The following is a 21624-nucleotide window of genomic DNA, read 5'->3' as shown; positions in this document are numbered from 1 at the left end:
GCTGGGGGCTGCCGGGGGACCAGGCCCGGCTGGACGCTGCGCCAGGCTCGCTGAATGGAGAAGAAGGGAGCTCGGCCCACGCCGGCCGGCCAGAGCGACGAGGCCCAGAGGGGCGGGGGCACTCAAGCCCGCTGGCCCAGCTGCTCCTGGGGGGAGTTTCCTGCCCCTCCCCTCCTCTGCTCCTTCCTGCATGGACTTCTGCCGTTCCTGCTCCTGCTCCGGAAGCCGCCGCCACCGCGCTTGCCTTGCCCCCTCTTTTTGGCCCCTCCCCCTGTTTCCTAGGATCCGCATTTGGGTGGACTCTGCCCCAGGAGCTTGGCAGGGCGCAGGGCCTCTTCTGGCCTCTCTCCTCTCTCTCTCCATCCACTGTGCCCCTCGGGCCACACTGATGCGCTCGGTGCCATGTGTCTGTGCCGCAAACGAGCACCTGCCCGTTCACTTCCGGACTTTGCTCTCCCTGGTTGTCGTGCCCTGTTCTCCTGGCCAGCCCTCAGCCCCACCGGGCCACCTCTCCCCTCCCTTCACTTAACAACACTCCAGCCCCTGGGCTGCGTACATCGCGCCCTCTGTATTTCATGTCCTTGCTCTTTGTGAGGGGCGGGCCCGGCTCAGTGACCTGTGCTGCTCTGTATGGTGCCGTGTGTAAGAATAAACCCATTGGAATACTCGTGTCTCGGTTCCTTCCCGACCCGCCGCCCAGGCCGGACCCAGTGCTAGGGCTGCCCAGGAAAGGGAGGAATATGGGAGGGCGGGGAACTGCAGGCGGGCTGTTCTCCCCAAAAGGCCCAGACTTCTAATATTTCTCTTCTTTTTTCTTTCAGTCTCGAAAAGGTGCTGACCTGGACCGGGAGAAGAAGGCTGCTGAGTGCAAAGTAGACAGCATCGGCAGCGGCCGGGCCATCCCCATTAAGCAGGTCAGCGCTCTGTCTCCTCTTGGCCCAGGATGTCCCTGGCCTTCCTTTTTTTTTTTTTTTTTTTTTTTAAACCAAGGGACAGGTGATTCTGGTCTGAAACTTGAGGCCCAACAACCTGGTCCCTAGACAGCTGCCTTCCTTCCTCATCACCACCGGAGAGCAGCAGAGAGCCACTTGCTGCCCTTGGGTGGAGAGGAGGGTCTCCTGGACTCTGGGCTAAGGGAATTGAGGGCGGTAACATAAGGGGCTGGGCATAGTGGCACACGTCTGTAACCCCAGGGTTTGGGAGGCAAAGGAAGGAGGCCAGTTGGGTTGTATAAGCATGACCCTGTCTTAAAAACACAAGCCAGACAAAGGAGTTTGAGTAAGAGGCAGGACTGGGATTTACTGGTGCAGTCTTCCCACTGTGAGCCTCTCTTGTTGTTGTTGTTGATGATGATGTTTCTCATCTGCTGGTTCCAATTACTGTTACCTATATGTATATGGGTTAAGGCTCACTGCTTAGGTGTAGGCAGCATATCTGGGTTTATCCCTGAAGAAAGCTGGTTCTCCTTCCTCAGCAAGATCCCTGTCATGTCCAGAAGAAACTATCTTAGAATCTTTCTGTTCTTTCTTATGTCGTGTTCCTAAGCCTTAAGTGTGGGGTTGTGTTATAAATGTCCCTCTTAGGGTTGTTCTCTCTGCAAATGGAAATTTCTTTGATGAGGGTGAGATGTGTTTATCAAGAAAGCAGGTGAATTTCTGTACCTTCTAAGGAAAGAAATTAGTAGAGGTCTCACCGTCTGACCTCTCTCTACACTTCCTTTCTGAGTCACTGCCTGAGAGCACTAGGCCATGGAAGCCTCCTAATGGGATGCCTGTTCTGGAAAAGGCATGGACTGACGAAGGTGGTGGTAGTTACTGTGTTGAATAGGGGGCTCTGTCCGGTGCTACTGAGTGGAGGGGTAACATTTGAGTGGGCAGGCATCACCTGCTAGGAAGGAGTTAAGTGTGCCAAATGGACCCTTCTTGGTACTGGTGTGGTACAGATCTTCCAAGTATTTGGTGGCTGTGAAGGGACATGTTGCCAGGTTTTGACCCCAGAAGAGATTGGTGGCCAGAGCCTGTGGGCAGGTTTAACCCTTCCAGGGACTTGTGGGTCCATTGGCAGGGTAAGCTTTTAGGGTCAGCCAGTCCCTGTGTCTGCAACATGTGTTAAGGTTGGGGTGGGGGCGGGGGCTCTGATGCTCTGTGAAGGTGCATTTAGAAGAAATCCTCCCAGGAGGCTTATAAAGGCCCAGAGGATGGTTCAGGGGCCATGTGGCCTACCCTGTTCTTTCTCCTGCCTTCGCTTCACCCCTCTGTTGACTGAATTTATGTTTGGCAGGGACTTTTCAGTTGGATTAGTCTCCTGGGAGGGGGTCCTCTGAACGGGCTGAGAGCACAGAATGGCAGGCATGACAGTCCCCTTCCTCCTCCTGATCCTTGGTATGGCAGTGTGTTCCTGTGTCCACAGAATCATGATCCCAGGAGTCCAGGGCCTTCTGTTGGTGCACTGTGGATACAGCTCGTCACCTGCCTGTGTGGAAATGGGAGGGTGAGGCTGGCAGGTGCTTTCAGAGTGGTGGCGGTGTTATTATACACACCCAAACACATTTGATGAGTGAATAAGAACACTTGCTTGCCTCCGCTCCCACTCGCTTTCCTGTCTAGGGGGTTGCAGTAGCTGGAGGCTGAAGTATTTGTTCTGAATCCTCCACATGCAGGGGTACAGGGGAGAGGGTGTCCTGTCAACTTGCAGCCTGGAAAGTCAGGTGGTCACTTCGGTATTAACATTCCCTGAGCTTCTTGAAAAGACCCCTCCCGCATTGAGGCCCTAGTAGTTGTCTGGCCCTGTGTCTATCTTTTGTGCTGGAGATGAGGTCGCTGATCTGTGTGTCCACCTGCAAAGGTGTGTGGGAGGCTGCCCATGAGGGAGGGGGACCAACTCTCTTCTCAGAAGCACCCTTGTAGCCCCTTCCCCCCCTCCCCCTTGTATTCCGATCTCAGGAGCCCATCAGGTCTCACCCTGCCACATTTGTGGTCCCTCCCCTTTCCCGTCCTCCTGTCCCGTGCTCCCCATTTCGGTTCCTTCCCCTCCCCCTAGCTCCTGCTGGGAGTGGAGATTGCATTTCAGTTGCCATTTGCATTCCCAATCAATCCGGACTCCGCAATTAAGTCGGCTGGCGGAGCTGGGAGGGAGGCGGCGGCGGGAACGGGTCCTCTGGGGGCTGTCGCCTCCGCACCGCTCCCATTCCGCCCCAGATTGCTTCCTGCTCCGTGGTGCGCAGCCGGCCGGCCAGGGAGGGAGCAGGAACCCCGCAGCTTCTCTCCCTCTTGGAACCCGGGCTGGAGCGTGGAGGCAACAGGGCTGGGTGGAGGGCGTGGGCCAGGGTCGCTCTACGGCCTTCTAGCCTGTTGGCGAGTTCTGGGCGCCACGCCCACGTCCTTTGCTAACGAGCCTCATTAAGCAGAAGGGAGTCCGGTGCTCTGTTGGGCAAAAAGGGCCTTCGATCCTGAGCTGCCTCCGCAGCTGTCTGACTTCTGACCTCCTAGCTAGGTGGAGGAGGACCTGAGTAGGTCCTGTGGCCTTAAAGCCTTAAGACCGCTCTGACCTAGACAGGCTCAGGGCCGCTGTGGTTTTTGGATGTTTTAGCACGGAGGCGAGCTCAGAGGCAGTGGCTCACCACTAACTAGTGAGAGTGCAGGATTCAGGTTTGAGAGGCCTGGAGCTGGAGGCTGAGCAAGAGGAGAGCCTTGTGGTGACCAACGTCAAGAGAGTTGTGAGCCGCCGGGGTCTGCCAGGAAATTCTGCACCTTACTGTTCCACCTGGCTTCCTTCCCTTTGCTTCCCTGATGGCTGTGTGTCCTCAGAGGCTGCTTGCCCTTGGGGGCCATTGCTAAGTGTCGGGAAGAGGGAGTAACTTGGCTCTCCTCTGCTTCTACCGCTAGCCTGTGGCAGGGCACCAGACAATCTTCTCAGGGCCCTTCACAGACAGTATGACTGGAGAACTGACGACTTAAAAATTATCCCAGGCTGTCTTCAGAAGTGCCATTTGAGGGTAGGGTCTCACCATCAGGAAGCAGTATGTTCCCAAATGCTAGGAGTGCCATTGCATCTCATGTAGTGACATTTGTCTCTTGAAGGTGGCAGGAAGGAGGAGGAAGGAGGAGAGTTATCAAAGATATGAGACATGTTGAAAAGTAGGAGCTGGGAACTAAAGCTGTTCAGGCTTCCCTGGTTCAGCACCCTTCCTCAGCTTCCTTCCCGTTCGCCCCCTAGTGGCCAGGGGTGAGAACACTTGTAAATCCTAAATCGCCTTTTATGTAATCCAGGCTGGTTTGACTTTAACTTGCCTTCTGCCTCAACCTCTCAATCCCTGGGGCTACAGGTATGTGTCACCATCCTTACCCCTTAATTACGTGTTCTAATCTCATCTACTAGATCAAGAAGGACTCAGGGAAGAATGTGGCTGAATCTCTTTGGCATTTCTCCATGGTTATCTGTCTTACTGGCTGGCCGAGGCCAGCACCACTGTTTGCCTCCACAAATGTGCTTTATCACCCTTTATGCCCACGGGAGCTGAGAATACACCTTCCTGCTCTGCCAGAAGTGTCTGTCATAACTCCAGTCACCAAATCCCAGCCTGTGAATCTAACCACATGCCTCTTCCCTACCTGTACTGAGTTGGGAGCTTTGAGGGACCAGCTACCTGGTGTCCATCCGTCTGCAATGCTCATGTTCCAGCTGTTTTCCTGTGCTGTGGTCTTGGAGTGATTCAGAGCAGTGCTGGGACCTCTTTAAGGGATGATTAGAGGAGTGGGTTTCTCTCAGGGAGGAAGGCAGGCAGGCTGTGGGTGGGTGTTACCCATCAGGTTCTGTGTCTTGCCCTCATTTCTTGACAGCCACACAATCTTGTGGGGGGAGGGTGTGTGCTTTTTCCCAGTTCTTCCAATAGACACTTCTGAGTGTCCGATATGGCCCCGGTGTTGTGCTGTATGCTGAGCGCTATGAGCAAACATAACCCACACAAATGTCCTTGCATTCATGGGCCTTGTCCTTGCTTATTGGACCTCCACATTTGAAGAACATATCATGCCAGGCCTTGTGGGTATAGGCTTGTAATCCCAGCTCTTCAGGAGGCTGACACAAGAAGATAATCAGTGCTAGGCTCACTTTGGCTATAGCGTGAGTCTGAAGCCAGTCTAGACAATTGAGTCAGAGCCTACTATAAAAAGAAAACTGGGGATATAGCTTGGTGGTAGAGAGCTTACAAACCAAAAACCCTGTACTAGGCTTACTCAAAGTTTGGTGGCTGAGATGAGAGGCTTGGACTTCTTGGTGCATAGCATGGGACCTTGGGCATTGTTGGGGCAGTTAGGGGATTTTTCTGCTCTATATTGGAGCTCTCTTTGGCGGTAGAAGACCGGAAGGCTCTGCAGCTGTCCTAGATTGACAGTGGCTCCAAGTGCTTCCCTCTGGAGGCAGTGAAAGCAGAGCCCGTGGGAAATGCTCTCCTGCCCTCCCTAGTGCACCTGTGGGTTTTTGACCTCTCTGCTCAGATGTAGTAGTGGTTTACTTGGAAAATAGGGTGGGGATTTGAGTTATTGATGACATCATGGCTTTCCTGTGCTGGGCTGGTACGTGGCCCCTAGTCAGGTCCTAGGCATCAGAACTCAGAGATCTTTGGGCTGGTCTCTCGTTGGGGCACAGTTTTCCACAGCTGACTCCTGGTTCGTAATTGTACCTCTGTTCTTAGGGGATCCTGCTAAAAAGGAGTGGCAAGTCCTTGAACAAGGAGTGGAAGAAGAAGTATGTGACGCTCTGTGACAACGGGTTGCTTACTTACCACCCCAGCCTGCATGTAAGTCCAGGAGGTGTGGGGATGAGGGGCAGAGTAAGGACCCTGGTGATCTCATGGGGTCTCCTTTGGGAAGAGCAGAGGACCCAGGTTTACCTTTCCTGTAAAGTAAGCTCCCCACCAGCTATGCTGAGCTGTTGAGGCCAGCTTGCCCCTCTCCTTTGCCAGCCAGGCTTTGTGTCCCATGTCACTATAGAATGTCTGGCACAGGGCATGGATATTGCCAGACAAGCATCTGTAGATGAGCATGGCAATGAGGAGCACTAGGCTCCTGGGCCAGTGATGATGGGTGAGCCAGGGTGTTGAGCTTGGCCCGTGCAGTGGGGGGCATAGGTGTTCCGGTGACCATAATGTGGCCCCTGTGGCAGCTCTCCCTACCCGCCTTCCTTCTCCTCCCCTCACTGCGTGGCTCCAGCACACAGCTGTCACCAGAATCCATCTCTGTCACCACCCCACTGTGGGGCTAATGAGTTCTCCTGTGAAGCCCCTCGAGCACAGCACGTGGGCCAGCCCCACCTCCCCCCACCCCCACCTTGAGGCTCTGGGCTTGCCTCAGAGGGTCCCTAACCCATCTTTAAATCTGCACACAATGTCAGGGAGGCCTTGCTCGACAGGTTCCAGGGTTTGCATTACCTGGTCCTAAGAGGCCTTCCTGGACCACCTTCCAGAGAAAGAGGCCTGGGCAGAGCAGGCCTTGGGCAGTCTCCATTTAGGTTAGTCTGCAGCCTGGGATTCCCATAGATTTTTCCCTCTTCTGATTCCTTGGGGTACTGGCCTTTCTCCTTAGCTCAGGGAACATTGGTTAAGTTAATCCTCTTGGTTCCTGTGCCAGAATGCAGGTAGTAGTTAGTGGTCCCTGAGAGATGAAGGGCCCACATCCATTTACCGCAGCAGGCCCTCTTCTCATCTGGGCTCTCCTACTTCCCACACAGCCCTCAGCCTTCTCCCTTGTCCTCATTTGCCTAATTCAGGTGGCACTGACTACAGAGATAAAAGATGTCTTAGGCCCACAGTGCCCTCTGCAGTACAAGGCCTCACCCTGGAGCCCTGCACCTGGGCAGAGCTAGAGGAATGTGTTCTAGACAGATAGTAGATTCAGGGTGTCCCTACAAAAGGGCTCTGAGGGTCCCCCAGCTGCAGGAAGAAGTGGGCTCTGGATTGCAACCCAGAGCCATGCCAGCACCTGCCAGCTCCCATGAGTCAGTTTCACCCTCTGTCCACCAGGCACATTGGCATATGTTCTCTGTATATTTACATCTGGACCAAGGAGCTTGAGAACTAGCTGACTAGGACACCTGCCTCCTTCCTGTGTGGGTGGCCTCAACTGCCTCCTGTCTGCATCCTCAACCGTGTCTTTCTGTTTGTGCAATTGTGGCTGGGTGTGGGGGTCTATCCCTTTTGCTTTCCTTGCACTGGAAAGTGAGAGGAGCCAGGGTGGAGAAGAGGGATAGAAACATGGCGGGGAGCAGGAGGTCGATTGTATCAGGCTAACTTCTGGTTTTAGAACCAGAAGGAAAGAGGGAAGATAGTAGGGAAATTATCTCTGCAGCCACACCTGGAAAGTAGTGGCTTGGTGCGTTTGTAGCATGTTCAAGCTACCCAGCTGGCGATTGAGCCAAGGTGTGGGTCCATCATCATCAACCTTACCCAGATTTACCAATGCTTGCCAAAAATACCTACCTCTGAGACTGGCTGAAAAAGTCAGAACAGAAAGTAAGTCAGGTTAAAGCTGCCAGAGGCCTGGTGGGCATCCAAGTTCCCTAGGAGCCCTTCTCATCATAACTGTGCTGTGTGCTTAGGGTTTGTGGCAGGACCTGGGGGCTAGAATCTTCCAGCCCTGCCCCTATGAACTTACAGGGTGAACTCTTAACAGGCAACAGCTTATTGGCTCTTAGATTCTAACCCTCCAGGCCCCCTTGGGCTCTATGAGAATTGTGTGGCTAGTGTCCTGAAGGCAGCCAGAAATCTGGTGCCCGCCCCCCCCCAACTGGATATCGGGAGGCACTGACAGAGCAGTCAGCCTGGCCTTACAGAGTTGCTGCTTCCCGGGAAAGCTTTTTCTTGGACATATCATGAAGCGGTGAGGCTGTGCCCTCAGGCCCAATTGCTTCTGGGCTCTTCCTTTCCCTCTTCACTGGCCTATGGCTTTGGCTTGCTTGCCCTCTGCTGCTGCTGCATTTCCCATTTGCCATCGCCCTAACCTCAGAAGTGCATTAGCACAGCAGTGACCTAGCAGTCTAACCTGCAAGAATCATGATCCCTGATATGCTGGACTCTTAATCTTGACAGTGAAAGAAAGGCCCCAGCGATTCTCAGCCTCATAGAGGCTTCCTCAGGATTGGGCCTGTCTGACTCTCCTGAAGGGGACAGGTCTCACCTGAGAGCCAGGATCACAGTGTCTGGGCCTCTCCTACTAATGGAAGCTGTTGGACCTAGCATATGGAGCATGAGTTGGTGGGCAGGCCGCAAGCTTCGAGCCCGAATCTTCGCCTGGCCCAAGAGAGCCTGCCACAGCCTCCCCCATTTTGCAGCCAGCGGAGCCATTCACACAATCACCTTCTGTTAATTCTATCTGCAACATCAATTAAATTGTTTGTAGAAACTAATTGAATGTGGCTTAATCACACATCTTAATAGCTTTCCACGCTCTGAACTCGTTGTTAATTCCAGTAATAAAACGAGATGAGAACGCTGGCTGGGTAATTAGCGAGGAGGCTGGGGAAGAAATTGCTGTTTGATGGTGGGTAATAAAGGCAGCCGTGGTGACCGCTCTCCTGAGCAGCCGCTGCCACCACCACGCTCCCCTGTTCTGCTGACGGAGGGAAACTATTGCTCTCTCTGCCTGAGGCCCCTGTTCCTGCTGCTGTTCCTCCAGGCTCCTCAGCATGCCCTGCAAGCCCAGACTGCAGCAAGCAGCCCAACACTTGACCCAAACTTCTGAGGGTGTCACCCTGCCCAACCCACAAGATGTGGTGTAATCAGATGCAAAAGTTGGGCAGTCCTTTCTCCGCTAGCCAGCTTCTGGCTCCTTGGCCCTGAATGAAGTCCCTCTGTGTAGCTCTTGTTCTTGGCCTAGGGTCATTTTTCTGGTGCTACATCCCAGCTTTGGGCATCTCAGAGCTTGAGTAGGGCCTGAAGACTATTATAATTGCTGTGACCTCCTTGTGAACTGGAGCAACCCAAGCCCCTCCTTCAGGAGAGGGGCTACAGCTGGGCCTTTGGCCCAGCCAGCTGTTGGCAGTTGTCTAGGGCAGCCTGTGTAAGATGTGGTTATATATAAGGACTGAAGATGAGCAGGAAACAGATCAGTATGTACAGAGACTCAGATCAGTATGTATAGGAACTATAAAGGAGAACATGTAAACCAAGACTGGAATGGAGGTAGAGAGAAAGGTTGAGACTGTGAAGTCACATAACTAGACATGAAAAGTAAGACCAGAGAACCAGTAGCAATGCCTGGTGGGGCAGAGAATGAGCAGATGAGGCAGTCCTTGGTGTGGGGGACAGTAAGGGGCCTACAGGCTCCTCTGCACAGCTGAGCCCTAGTCCCCGTGCTGTGTTGCCGAGAATCTGGTGTAGCTAGATGCTGTTGAGGCCCAGAGCTGTTGCTAGAGCTCTGTGGGTGTACGGCCTTGAGGCCAGAATTGCCAGGGTCCTGGGTTGGATGCTATTCTCTTTCATTGCTTGGTAGATTGTTCTGTGAATCCAAGAAGATGAACAGAAATCTCGGAACAAGTGTACCTGAGCCAGACCTTGTCACAGGAATAGACATAGCAGGAAGGCACAGGCACAAGTCAAGATACAGGGGTGGCAGTTGACGGATCGAACCTCCTCCCTGTACACCTGTGGAAGACCAGCAGCTGGTTGGGGTCAGGCCTTCCTGAAGATGTCTGCCTGAAAAAATGTCATGTCCACCTTGGCTACAAGCTCAGTTAGGCTTCATGGGGCTGTGTAGGCAAAGGCTTGTGCAAGATCTCAAGAGCTGCAATGAGAGGATCCGATTTTACATGTGATCAGTGCGACTCTAGGCTCTTCTTCCGGGAAGTTATGCAGTCCCAGGGGAGGGGTTTTTGCTGTACAGTACGGACATTGAAAGCTTGGAACTGTCAAGGGACACGAGGACGTGAAAGTTGAAGCGGTGTGGAGAAAGTGGGAAGTTGCGATGAAAGCCAGGCTCCAGGTCAGGTCCAGCTTTAACCAGAAGCTACAGGGACAGAGGGTTCCGTAGTCCTGGGGCCCTGATTTAAGGCAAGCTAAAGACGTCACCTGCGAAGCACATCTTGGCAATCAGCAAACCTGGGCTTGGTCCGGCTCCAGTACCAACTGTGATCTTGGGCAGATTAACATTCCTAAGCCTCAGTTTCCTCATCTCCAACATAGGGCAAAGAACACTCTGGAGACTGAGACAGGAGGATTGCTGTGAGTTGAGCCTGGAAACACCTCACTCAGCTGGTTTGGATTTGAAATATACTGACAAATGAACTGTAGATATATTGTGCATAACACACAACCCAGGGTTGGGTAAATGACAGTTTAATGATGACAGGTTCCACTGACAAAAAAAAAAAAAAAAAAAAAAAAACATGATGTGTGTTGATACACTCTCAAATCCATCAAAAAGGATCAAAGACTGTCCTATAAACTACTCAATAAATTCTCTGGGGCTAGTCATCCTAAGGGCTAGTCATTCATTTCTCAATGCCTAGCTTGTGATAGGAGCATCATGGGAATTTGGGGCCGCTCTGTCCTTCAGTCAGAGTTTGTTTCCCCTCTTCAGCCACACGGGTGCTCTCTCCCTAAACCCGATCTCTTTACCACCTAAGCCATTGATTTGAGCCCAAGAGACTTCATTAACCCTTCATCCTAGCCTGTCTTCCCAGATGAACTCCACTTCTGTAGGCACCATGAAGGCTCGGGTGTGATCCAGATTTGGAGACTCAGTTGTGCCTCAAAGACCTCCTTTTTGAGACTTAAGTGTGTGTGTCGTCATTGCTCCCCTCACCCCCACACACCAGTTAGTGAGGGAAGAGGCCTAGATGGTACTGGAGACGAGCTGCCGAGGAGAGCCGAGCCTCACACATTTTCTGTTGTCTGTGTGCCTCTAGGATTACATGCAGAACATCCATGGCAAGGAGATTGATCTCCTACGGACAACAGTGAAAGTCCCAGGGAAGCGCCTGCCCCGAGCCACACCTACCACAGCTCCAGGCACCAGTCCCCGTGCCAATGGCTTGGCCATGGATCGGAGTAACACACAACTGGGTGGGGGCACAGGTAAGGTGGCTGCTGTGATGGATGGAGAGTGTGGCAAGTTTTAGAAATGGGGGAGTGGATGTAAATGAGTCCGGTAGGACAGGCTACTTCTCAGCCTAGGCATCAGAGCTTTAGATGTGCTCACCAGCCAAGGTCACACTTGAAGATCCTCTTCACCAGGAGTCATGTCCTGTATGCAGACCTGGTGGAGATTGTTGAGATAGCCTTGGCTATCAGGTGGGGCTTGGGAGCCTTAGGACTGGGGAATGGACATAGTTAGTGATCCCTTGGATGGCCTCCCTGCAATTTTAGCTAAGGTTGACCAGCGACTCATCTTGCTACAGGAGTGACAAGATCTCAGGTCTGTGGTGGGTGCAGGGTCTCTGCACAAAAAGCATTGGGTCTAAACCCAGTGGTTTGGGAGGACAGGAGAACTGTCCTCTACACCCATGGGGAATGGAGACTCGGGGACCACAAGTTGACAGTTGTATCTGGGCAGCTTTTCTATGGCTGTATTCTTTTATTTGTGTGTGTTTATGCTTGTGTGTTTACGAGAATATAGGTGTAAGTTTCTATAGGGACCAGAGGCATCCAGATTCCCCTGGGGCTGGAGTTGCAGGGAGTCGTGAATCACCTGATGTCAGTGGTGGGAATCAAACCCAGGTCCTCTGGAAGAGCAGTGTGTGCTTTTAGTCACAAAGTCATCTTCTGGTCCCTAGCTGTACTCTTACCTCTTCGTGTAACAGTGTGGTCTCAGGGAAATCCTCTGTTTCCAGTCCTAGTGCCGTTCATCCTCCCTGGACCTCTTTTCCTCCCCTCACTCACTGTCTTTGCTCCTAGACCGGCTCTGATTCTTTCTGCAGGGCTCAGTGTCCTCAGTTGTCCTAACTTGCCCTGAAGCTGCTGCTCAGGACACAGGTGGCTCAATTCTGACCCCATGCCTTGCCCCAAACAAAGGTACACTCATAGCAATGTAGATTCCCCCCTGAGATGTGCCACCTTGCCTAGGGTCATGTAAGGAGGTGGGGAGTTCTTGTCACATGATAGGAAGATGTCACAGATGCTGAGAGAACACAGGTGGGCTTAAGTATACTGAGTCCTATGGAATGGGCAGAACAGCCCAAACAGAAAAGAATTGTTTACTGTAAGTACTGATGGGATTTGAACCCAGGGCCTTATACACACTAGGCAAATAAGAATGGTCCTTGTTTGGATCAAGGTGCCTTATTTGTGGTTGGTTCATTCTGAGTGTACTGGAAGTATGGGGAGAACTGAAAGAGGAACCTGATGTCATCAGTTGATCTGAGCCAGCACAGTGGATGTCTGAACCGGGCACCAGGGCCACCGCAGTGCTGTGAAGATTGCTATCTTGTTTTCATTAGGAAACAAAGACTCTGAGAGTTGAACAGCTCTGTCTAGAAAATCCTTCTGTAGGTGGGATCCAGGGTTTACTCTGCTGCCTCCTTTAACCCATCTGAGCCAGAAATGAGGAGTTCTTGAAGTGTACATAGGGAGAGCTCTAGTGGGTGGTGGGAAGGAAGCAGGCCAAGGAAATGCAGTCCACTTAGGAGGGTAATTTGCTGAGAGTCTTGTGAGTAGGGAGGGCTGCTGAGTCTGACCTTGGTGGCAAAAACAGTGGTGATAAAAACATGCTGAGCCACTACGATGTGTCCCAGAATCTCGTGCAGGGATCCCCATCTGGCCATCCTCAGCATGGGTTTCTTGGTATCCTAGGATGGAGGGAGTAAGGTGGCCAAAAAGCAGACCTTTCCGTGAAGATGGGTAGTGAAGAGGAAAACTGTGTTGTCTCCCCAAAAGTGGAAGAAGTAAGGTGCCTCTGGCCTGTGCCATCCACCCTGGGCCCACCCACCTAGCCTTCACCCAGGATGCCACAGGATGCAGGAGGGAGCCCCAACCACTCGCTCCTCTAATTACAGCACCCACACAGAAACACATGGATGACGCTTCCCAAGCACGAGTTCCCTCTGCCGCATGCTGACACCGACCCTCATGCACACTCACACATGTCTCTCGCTCACCGGGCGATGTTAACATCTCATTATCTTTGTTACTGTAATTACATTATCCGCTGCTTTATGCAGAATTATCCTCGGAGGACTAATTGATGGCTCCATGTTTAATTCATTAATCATTAGCATCAAATTCGACAATTACAGTGCACACTGATTGTGGGATTGCAGGCGTAATGAGGGGAGAATTAACAAAGAAAAGGGAAAGCACTTTCCTTCCCTCAGGGTTTTAGGTTGGGGGCTTGGGGAGGAAGTTGGGCCTATGATACCTTTGGTCCAGGCAAGGGGTTAGGAGGTCCTGTTTGGAATCCAGAAGGTATAGGGACTAGGAAAAAATACGGATAAGCAAGGGGCCTCCAGGGTTTAGGGAGGGCTGCAAGTACTAGGAAGGGACCCGAGACCCGAGGATGGGAGCTGAGGCCTGGGTACCAGGTTTGTGTTACAAGCTCTTACCATGTCCAGTTATTGTGAGTGTTACAGCAAATAGAAGGGTAGCATCAAGCTCATCTCTGCCTTGAAGGGCCACTTCTTAGAGCATTTGCAGCATGGGGTCTCCTCTCCCTCTCTCTTGCAGCTGCTTCAGCTCTGTACTTCCTTAGACATCTAGAAACCCCATCCACATGCCTGCCTCTACCTGCCGCCTCCAGCTTTGGCTGGCTCCAGGCCATCCGCTCCCACTGAAACCTCCACACTGGAGCTTCTCAGGAGGCCTAAAACCATTTGGGTTTGGCCCGCCTGTCCTAGGCTGTCTGGTGGGCCATTTCTTACTGGCCTCGTCACCACCCTCAGTCTTGGGGACACTGAAGAAGAAGGGAAAAGCAGCTTGAGCTCCTAGGTCCTGTAAGTGACACAGATTCTGTGGCTGTGGCCAGACTCCCTGTAGAAGGCCTCTAGCTGGGCCCTGGGTGAAGCCAGAGAAAGCTGAAATGTTCATCCTCTTTGCCCACGCTGGGCTGTGCCTGCCCAGCCTTGAACTCCTCAAGCCTTTGATTCCCCTCGGCTCTGCCATTCTTCCCTGATGGGAAAGGAAAGATTAATTTTCTTCAGCCCAACAGGATAATTACTAATACTAATTAGACATAATTACTTGAATTTGATACACTTATTCTCGTCAGAATGGCAGCAAAGCCGAGGCAAAGCAAATGACATGTGTACTAAGAAGTTAGACGCCGGGACCTAGGTGGTTTAACTAAGGGAGTGACAGTTGCAGCACTCAGCCTTGGCCGGGAGACCTCAGGTGTGGATGAGCCCGTATGGCACCCCATGCCCATGCCCTTGCCTTTCCCAGATCACAAATCTCAGTGACGAGTGTGGTCCTTTATGTTCTTGGAGAAGGGAAGATATGAAGCCTAGAAGTAGTCTCCTTCAGGTGTAGAGGCTGCAAGAGGCTTGGCACACCCCAGTGAAGGCCAGGCCTTCCTCTGGTCACTGTCGTGCTGGCGTTAACCCGGGCTCTGCCCTGCAACCTGTTTAGCACATCTCTATGCAGCCCCCGCCTGCCCCTCACCCCAGCCTGATCCTTCCCCTCCCCCAGGTGCCCCCCACTCGGCCAGCAGCGCATCCCTGCATTCTGATCACCCCCACGGCAGCTCAGCCTGGGCTGGCTTGCGCCCCAAGGGGCTGCACCAGCGCTCCTGTTCGGTTTCCAGTGCTGACCCCAGTGCTGACCGGTGGAGTGAGGCGGCTGCCCTGCCCGCCAGCATGCAGCACCCTGGTGAGTGGTGGCTCTGCTGCTTCCCACCTCTTCTGGCATCTGCGTAAACTACAGCACCCAGGAGACTGCTGATGGGGTGGGACCCTGCAGAATCCTTCAGGGCTTGTTTCAGATACTGTACTGCAGGTCTGGGTACACAGGCCTAGGTGTGGATCCTCAACCGTGACTATACGCCTGCCCTCTGTAGCTCCTCCTCCTTGGGCCCCAGGCATTGCTGGTAGCACTCCTGTATCTCCATCAGTCCCCCCCCCCCCACAGTCAGCTCATCAGCCTCTCAGCAGGGAGACAGAGAAGCAGAATAGGAGATTGGAGGCTGGGGACTGTACAGTGAGAGCCGTGTATGGGGCAGCACTGACCTGCCATTGCAGAGAAGGTTCTAGTCCCTGCAGGCTTGTCCTGAAAGGCCCTCTTCCCCATGTCCTGCTTCCCTTGATTGGGCCTCCCCTGTTCAAAGAGCTGGAAACTGCCTTTCGTTCACCGTGTTTCCAGTGCTCTTCCCAAATAATTATCTCCCCCAGTTCCATTACTTTTTGGCCACAGATTGTTTCTGCCTTGCTTGCCCACCCTCCTGAGCTCCTGCTCACTGGGGGCACTTTTACTTTTCTCCCAGTGGCCTCTCACAGACTCTTGCCCCCCTCTCAATACTCCCATCCTCTCAATACAGACAGAAAATCCAGCCACCCTGCTCTGTGCTCAACCAGAAGAGCCCTACATGTCCTCATCCAAAAGCAGGGCCACCTTGGGGAAAGTCAGCTTGGAGCTAGGGCCATTCCCTTGGGTCACCAACCCATGGCCTGTCTGGCATTGCTGAAGCCCCTCTGTTGAGTCTGGAAGGAGTTAGTCAGGGAGGGAGGGAGTGTGTCTGCCTCTAATGAAGTTTGACATTTAGTGGTGAGCACCGGGCGGGGTGTGGGAGCGGAGCTTGATTAGCGCGCTCTAATTGACAGTAATTAGGCAGCTCCCTGATTGTTTCTAATTCTGCTATTAATTGTGAGGAGCGGGGAGTGTGATTGAGGATAAATTTGGTGCGGGGCTGCTGGGGCTTCAGCTCCCTGTGAGTTCCCTGGGCCGCCTTCCATCCCTCCAGGCTTCAGAAACACTAGCCTCCCTCTGTCTTTAGCCTGCTCTGCTTAGGTCAACTCTTAGTTTTTCTCCTTCAGGGCAGGAAGCTTTGGGGTTGGGAGGCCTGGGTGTCCCTGGCCCGGAGAAGGTACCTTGCACCACCCATCTAGAGTGAGCAAGACTAGCTCTCCCCATGTCCTGTGCCCAGCTCTCCTCCATCTCCCCTCACCAGCAAGTGGCCCAGCTGAGGTACTCAGTTCCAACCCCAAGCTGGAGCCTCCCCCATCTCCCCACTCCAACCGGAAGAAGCACCGCCGGAAAAAGAACACCGGGACCCCCCGACCAGACGGCCCCAGCAGTGCTGCTGAAGGTTAGGGGGGCCCAGAGGTGGGCAGTGGGGCCTGGGTGTAGTCCCCTAAAAGCACAGATGTCTCCATGGTAGATGGAGGAGCACTTTGTACGAAGGGAGCTCACGGCCCTCCCGCAACTTAGACCCTTCTTACTGAATCCTTCCCGTTGAGGCGAGCTCGCTTCTGCCATCCCTGGAGAAAGGCAGGCAGCAGGCCACTACTTTAGCTCTTCAAGACCTGCCGAGCAAGGCTGGTTCTGTGTCTCTTGTGTTAGCCAGGAGTGTAATGTGTGCTGAGGATGTGACAGGTCCTTCTCGCATGTGTAGGGTTGGCTGGTGCTCTCAGTAGTCTCCTGGGAGCAAAGGTGGTCCAGCCCAAAATGCTCCCCTGCCTGACTTTTCTCTGTTGGTCTGTTACCATAACGCTGCTCCTCCAGTGTGTCATCGCCGCTGCCGCCCCCCCCCCCCCCCCCCCGCCTCTGGGAGTCTTTTGGTCCCACATAAGTAACTCCTTGGACTTTGTAATTTCTCATTTCTGTTCTGACTGTTGTGGGGATGGGTGTGGGTCAAGTGAGTCTGGGAGTCTGGACAGTGACACAAAGTGCAGTGTCCACCGTAGTCTAGGGACTCGACCTCCCCAATGGTAGAGGAGCCACAGAGTCTAAAAAGCTGAGTGTGCAAGCAACGAGAGGGATTGGAGAGAAGAGTTTACACACGGGGAAAGCGGGTCTCTTAAGGACACTCAAAGCAGGAACCCAGCAGGTGAAGATTTCCAGGGGTGTGGCATCACCCAAGGTGAGAGGCTACCAGGACACAGAAGCAGCAAGAACTGGCAGAATGCAGGGTCATTCCTTAGGGCCACATGAGTACTGTGTCACTCTGCCTATTGGCAGCTGTTTAGGGGCAGTGGCTACTGTCTTTAGGGGTCTAGGGGTCGGGAGTGGGAGAGCATGATCTCTGGGGTCACGATGCAACCCTAGTGTTCGCCACTACAGATGTTCTTGGGTTCCTGTCGGTTCCCATCCTCCAGTTCCCGGAGGGTGTCTCCCCCACCCACTTGCCCTTCCTGCCTGTCTATGCCAGGGCAGTGGGGGAGGGGCCTGGCTCCCAGGAGCCCTGTGCTGATGCCGTCCAGAATATTGGGTTTAATGAGCTGCAAAATGAGGAGGCTGCAGCTGACACGTACGGATGGTGCTCACACCCGCCTCCTTGCCCAGCATGTGCCTTCTAGCACCCGTCACATCCTTCTCCAGACATTTGGCTCATCTCCTCCGGGATGCCCCCTCATGATGTCCATTTCTGGTAGTGGTCAGGAAGCCAAGCACTGGCACCCACCATTTCCTGACTCCACAGGTGGTTAAAAATGGAGGGCAGGAACTCATACTGGTCTTCAGCAGTCACAGTGTCCCTGCTTGTGAATACCCCTCAGTAGTGTGGCCCTAGGGCCGGCACATGTGAGGGAAAAGGCGGGTGTTGGCAGAGCAGGGTCTGGAGGAGTCGTGGCAGTGGTGTGTCCCTGGGAGTGTGTGCTGGCAAAGAGCCCTAACAGTGTAAATGCTCTCTCCCCAGAGGCAGAGGAGTCCTTTGAGTTTGTAGTGGTGTCCCTCACTGGTCAGACCTGGCACTTCGAGGCCTCAACGGCAGAAGAACGGGAACTATGGGTGCAGAGCGTGCAGGCCCAAATCCTTGCCAGCCTCCAGGGCTGTCGCAGCGCCAAGGACAAGGTTGGCATGGGGTGGGAGAGCTTGCTTGGAGAGCCTGGCTAGGGGGAGAGCCAGAGAGAGGACTTGGGACTGATGAACTATCCTTATCTCTCCTGCCTCATGGCAGACTCGGCTGGGGAACCAGAACACAGCTCTGGCTGTGCAGGCTGTCCGCACGGTCCGTGGCAACAGCTTCTGTATTGACTGTGAAGCCCCCAGTGAGTACATGAACAATAGTTCTGGGTGTGTAGGGGTCAAGTGACAAGGGGTGGTGGACAGAATGCAGAAGGGGTGACCTTCATCAGTGGCCTCTGGGTGCCACCTGCTATCTGTCTCTCCCTCTGCCCACATAGACCCAGACTGGGCCAGCCTGAATCTGGGTGCCCTGATGTGTATCGAGTGTTCAGGGATCCACCGACACCTGGGGGCTCACCTGTCCCGGGTCCGCTCCTTGGACCTTGATGACTGGCCACCCGAACTGCTAGCTGTCATGACTGCAATGGGCAATGCCTTGGCTAACAGTGTCTGGGAGGGGGCTCTGGATGGCTACTCGAAGCCAGGCCCTGAAGCCTGCAGGTAAGCTAGTGTTGTTCCAGTGCTACCCGGGAAGGAGACAGCCAGGCCCCACTGTGGGGGTGGGTAGACCCTGTAGGAGCAGTAGTATTAGAAGGGTTAAAACACTGTTGCTCTGCTTGGCGGTTGGCCCCCAGAAGGGGGGGATGTCTTTCCCCTGCTGGTGCCTGTCACTCAGGCGCCTCACAACAACAGGGCCTTTTCTGAGCTGTTATCGGCAGGTCAGGGGCCAGTGGGAGGCGCATGCGCAGGGCGCATATCACTGTGTGGCTCCTTCATCCAAGCCTGCCTGCTGAGATGGGGAGAATGGGTGGTAGATAGGGTGGCCATGGCCCCCTCTCAGGCTATCACCCGCTTTGTTCCAGTGCTACCAATCGCAAAGAGTTTAGACAGCTTGATAAGCTGCCACTCGGGCCTGCTTGGAATCTTCTTGCCCTCTCTGCCCTCATATCCCTAGTGGCCCTGAGGCCTCCCTTTTTACTCAATACCACCTCATCTATGTGACCTTTTGCCCCTCTGAAGGCCTGGAATCCCTGGGCTCCTCTGTGCCTTTCTCTTCATCACAGTGGTCCTCCCCATCCCCTGCCTAAATGCCTGCTTCCTTCCTTGCCCCATGCCTTGATGGGCCTGTACTTATAGAGAGGAAAAGGAGCACTGGATCCGGGCCAAGTATGAACAGAAGCTCTTCTTGGCCCCGCTGCCAAGCTCGGATGTGCCGCTGGGGCAGCAGTTACTCCGGGCTGTGGTGGAGGATGACCTCCGGCTGTTGGTGATGCTGCTGGCCCACGGGTCCAAGGAGGAAGTGAACGAGACGTACGGGGATGGCGATGGGAGGACAGCGCTACACCTGTCCAGTGCCATGGCCAATGTGGTCTTTACACAGCTGCTCATATGGGTGAGTCTGGATACCTCTGTCCTGTCCTGGCATCCCCCTCCTCAGCCTTCAAAAGCTGCCTCTCCCCTGAGAGCTGAGACCTTTCCTCCCACATGCCAACTGAATATGCTTTCTCCTGCAGTACGGAGTGGACGTGAGGAGCCGTGATGCCAGAGGCCTCACCCCACTGGCCTATGCCCGCCGGGCCGGCAGCCAGGAGTGTGCGGACATCTTGATCCAGCATGGGTGCCCTGGTGAGGGCTGTGGGTTAGCACCCACTTCCAACAGAGAGCCTGTCAATGGCACGAATCCCTCCGCAGAGCTGCACCGCAGCCCTAGTCTCCTATGAAGCTCAGGAAGAGGGCAGAGGGACCAGAAGACTCTTGGCCTGGAGGAAACAGATGGAAAAGCAAGGATGTGCAGTGAAGAAGAAAGGAAAAGGGTCCAGGGATGGAGGAGAGGGTTAGGATTTGAGCTGCAGCAGAGCAGGAGTGTGTTGTGCAGCCCTCTGCCCTATGGTGCCATTAAGGGACAGAACCCTTTGGAGGTACCTGTGAGGAGAGGGGGGCAGGACCTCTCCCTCCTCCAGAACCCTGCCTCCTCGTGACAGCTCCCGCAAGCTTTCGCCCTGCCATGGGTGGGGAAGGACGAGACACAGGATGGGGTGCCAGATGAGAGACAAGGGGCCGGTCTGAGTCCCGTGTAAAATTTGTACATTGGAGTATTTATGTTTGTGTATAAATGTGGTGTGTGTATGATGAGCCAATAAACCAGGCTGTATGTGTGGCCTCATTTCCCCCTGTGCCTCAGTACTCCAGCTTTGCCAGAGTGGCCCTCGCCTCCACTTTCTGCTTTTGTAGTCTATTTTAAGATTTAGTGTCCCTGCTCTCCTTAGTCACCTCCTGAGTTCCTCAGCCTTCCTTGGCACGGATGGAGTAAAGTCTGTGGGAAGCTGACAGGGCAAACCTGCCCCTGACGGGAGACCAGCTCTACTGCGGCCTTCCTGCTCACTGCCCGTGTCCACTTCTGACAGCTCGCCAGTGGTCTCCGCTGTCATCACTGCTCTGTGTAACCACGCCCTGCACTGCCCAGTGTGCAAAGGCAAAGCCTGTGCTCCTTCCAGAAGACTCAAGACTCCCGTGGCCAGTGTTGACAGAGCCACTTGGGCAGCACCCAGGACTGCTTGGCGGCTTTCTTCCCCAGAGTGCTGAGGAGAGCTGGCCCATGCCTTTTGAGGACCTGGGAGGGGCAGGGCGCTGGTGGCTAAGAGCCACCTCGACCACCAACAGCTTCTAAGCTTAACCTGTCCCCAGCTAAGCTGGAAGCAGTGCCCAGATCACCTACTCCATCCCTTTATCCCTGAAAGAAACCCCAGGGAATTGCCTCTCCTAGCTTATGGTGGATGAGAATATTAACTTTCAGTGCTGGATCTGTTTCCCGTTCCTGGAACCACCTTGCTAACAGCCCTTACTTTCTGAAACACCTTGAACAGGTGGCCACGTGGCGGGCTGCTGCTGTGCCTAGGAACACTCGCCACATATCGGTTAATAATCAAGTAACACTATTGAGAGGAAACCAGGTTTTATTTTTTTCATCCACGACCCCTTTTCAAGTCTATTAAGACCCTTACACAGGGCAGAATCTGGACAGCGCCATAAATAGGTACAGCACTTGGTTTGCAGGCACAGGATGGGCTAACTCAGACGCCCTAAAGACAAGCTGCTTGGCTAGCTCCATGCTGCTTTGCACAGTGAAGGCTTTGTGGGAAGCCAAAAGCCTGGGTGCTGGCCACCCTCTCACATCCCAGAACCTGGACTCCACCCAGTTCTGCTGAACCTCTACCGTGACCTCTATAGATCAAGTGTAAGGGATTGGGACCTATTGACTTTGAGGTCCACCTGACTAGGAACTAGGATCTGGACTGCATATTCAAGGTTAAATTTGCAAGGACCAGAGAAAGAGACAGCTTACTCTAGATCTATGTGCACACTAGAGAGTTGCTTAGGGGAAATGAACTGCCAAGGACAGACTGTCTTGGTCTCATTAGAGGTATTCAACACCTAACTGAATGTGACATTAACTACTTAGCCACTCTGGGGCTCACTGGTGGCCAGAGTGGCCTGCAAGGCACTGCCTCATGCACAGTTGTTCACTTTTCCACTCTCCCTAATCCATACAGCTCCCCCAAAGGCTGGTTACCTCAACAGCATCCATAGTGTGCTTCTCTCTGTCTCCTTCCCCCAACATCTGCAGATCTCTAAAGCCCTGCTCC

At 53.7% G+C, this 21624-nt stretch overlaps 1 protein-coding gene across 5 annotated transcripts in view; it reads left to right on the top strand.

The window, feature by feature from the left end:
• Positions 1 to 20144, top strand: part of Agap3 (ArfGAP with GTPase domain, ankyrin repeat and PH domain 3) — a 51093-nt gene extending 30949 nt beyond the window's left edge. For 2 of the 5 annotated variants that reach the window (XM_051203219.1, XM_051203216.1), the window contains exons 9-18: positions 822 to 914; positions 5693 to 5797; positions 10900 to 11068; positions 14612 to 14791; positions 16086 to 16223; positions 17772 to 17926; positions 18033 to 18123; positions 18259 to 18481; positions 19118 to 19373; positions 19495 to 20144. In XM_051203219.1, the coding sequence (XP_051059176.1) occupies positions 822 to 914; positions 5693 to 5797; positions 10900 to 11068; positions 14612 to 14791; positions 16086 to 16223; positions 17772 to 17926; positions 18033 to 18123; positions 18259 to 18481; positions 19118 to 19373; positions 19495 to 19701 (1617 nt within the window). In that variant the 3' untranslated portion in view covers positions 19702 to 20144. The remainder of the gene's footprint in view (positions 1 to 821; positions 915 to 5692; positions 5798 to 10899; positions 11069 to 14611; positions 14792 to 16085; positions 16224 to 17771; positions 17927 to 18032; positions 18124 to 18258; positions 18482 to 19117; positions 19374 to 19494) is intronic. The other 3 variants (XM_051203220.1, XM_051203218.1, XM_051203217.1) reach the window with 2 other exon arrangements.
• The last annotated feature ends 1480 nt before the right edge of the window (positions 20145 to 21624 follow it).

Source organism: Phodopus roborovskii, unplaced genomic scaffold, assembly GCF_943737965.1.
Source record: "Phodopus roborovskii unplaced genomic scaffold, PHOROB, whole genome shotgun sequence".
Taxonomy (NCBI): Eukaryota; Metazoa; Chordata; class Mammalia; order Rodentia; family Cricetidae; genus Phodopus; species Phodopus roborovskii.
The sequence above is the reverse complement of the archived record's forward strand: the minus strand, read 5'-3'. Positions and strand labels throughout refer to the sequence as shown.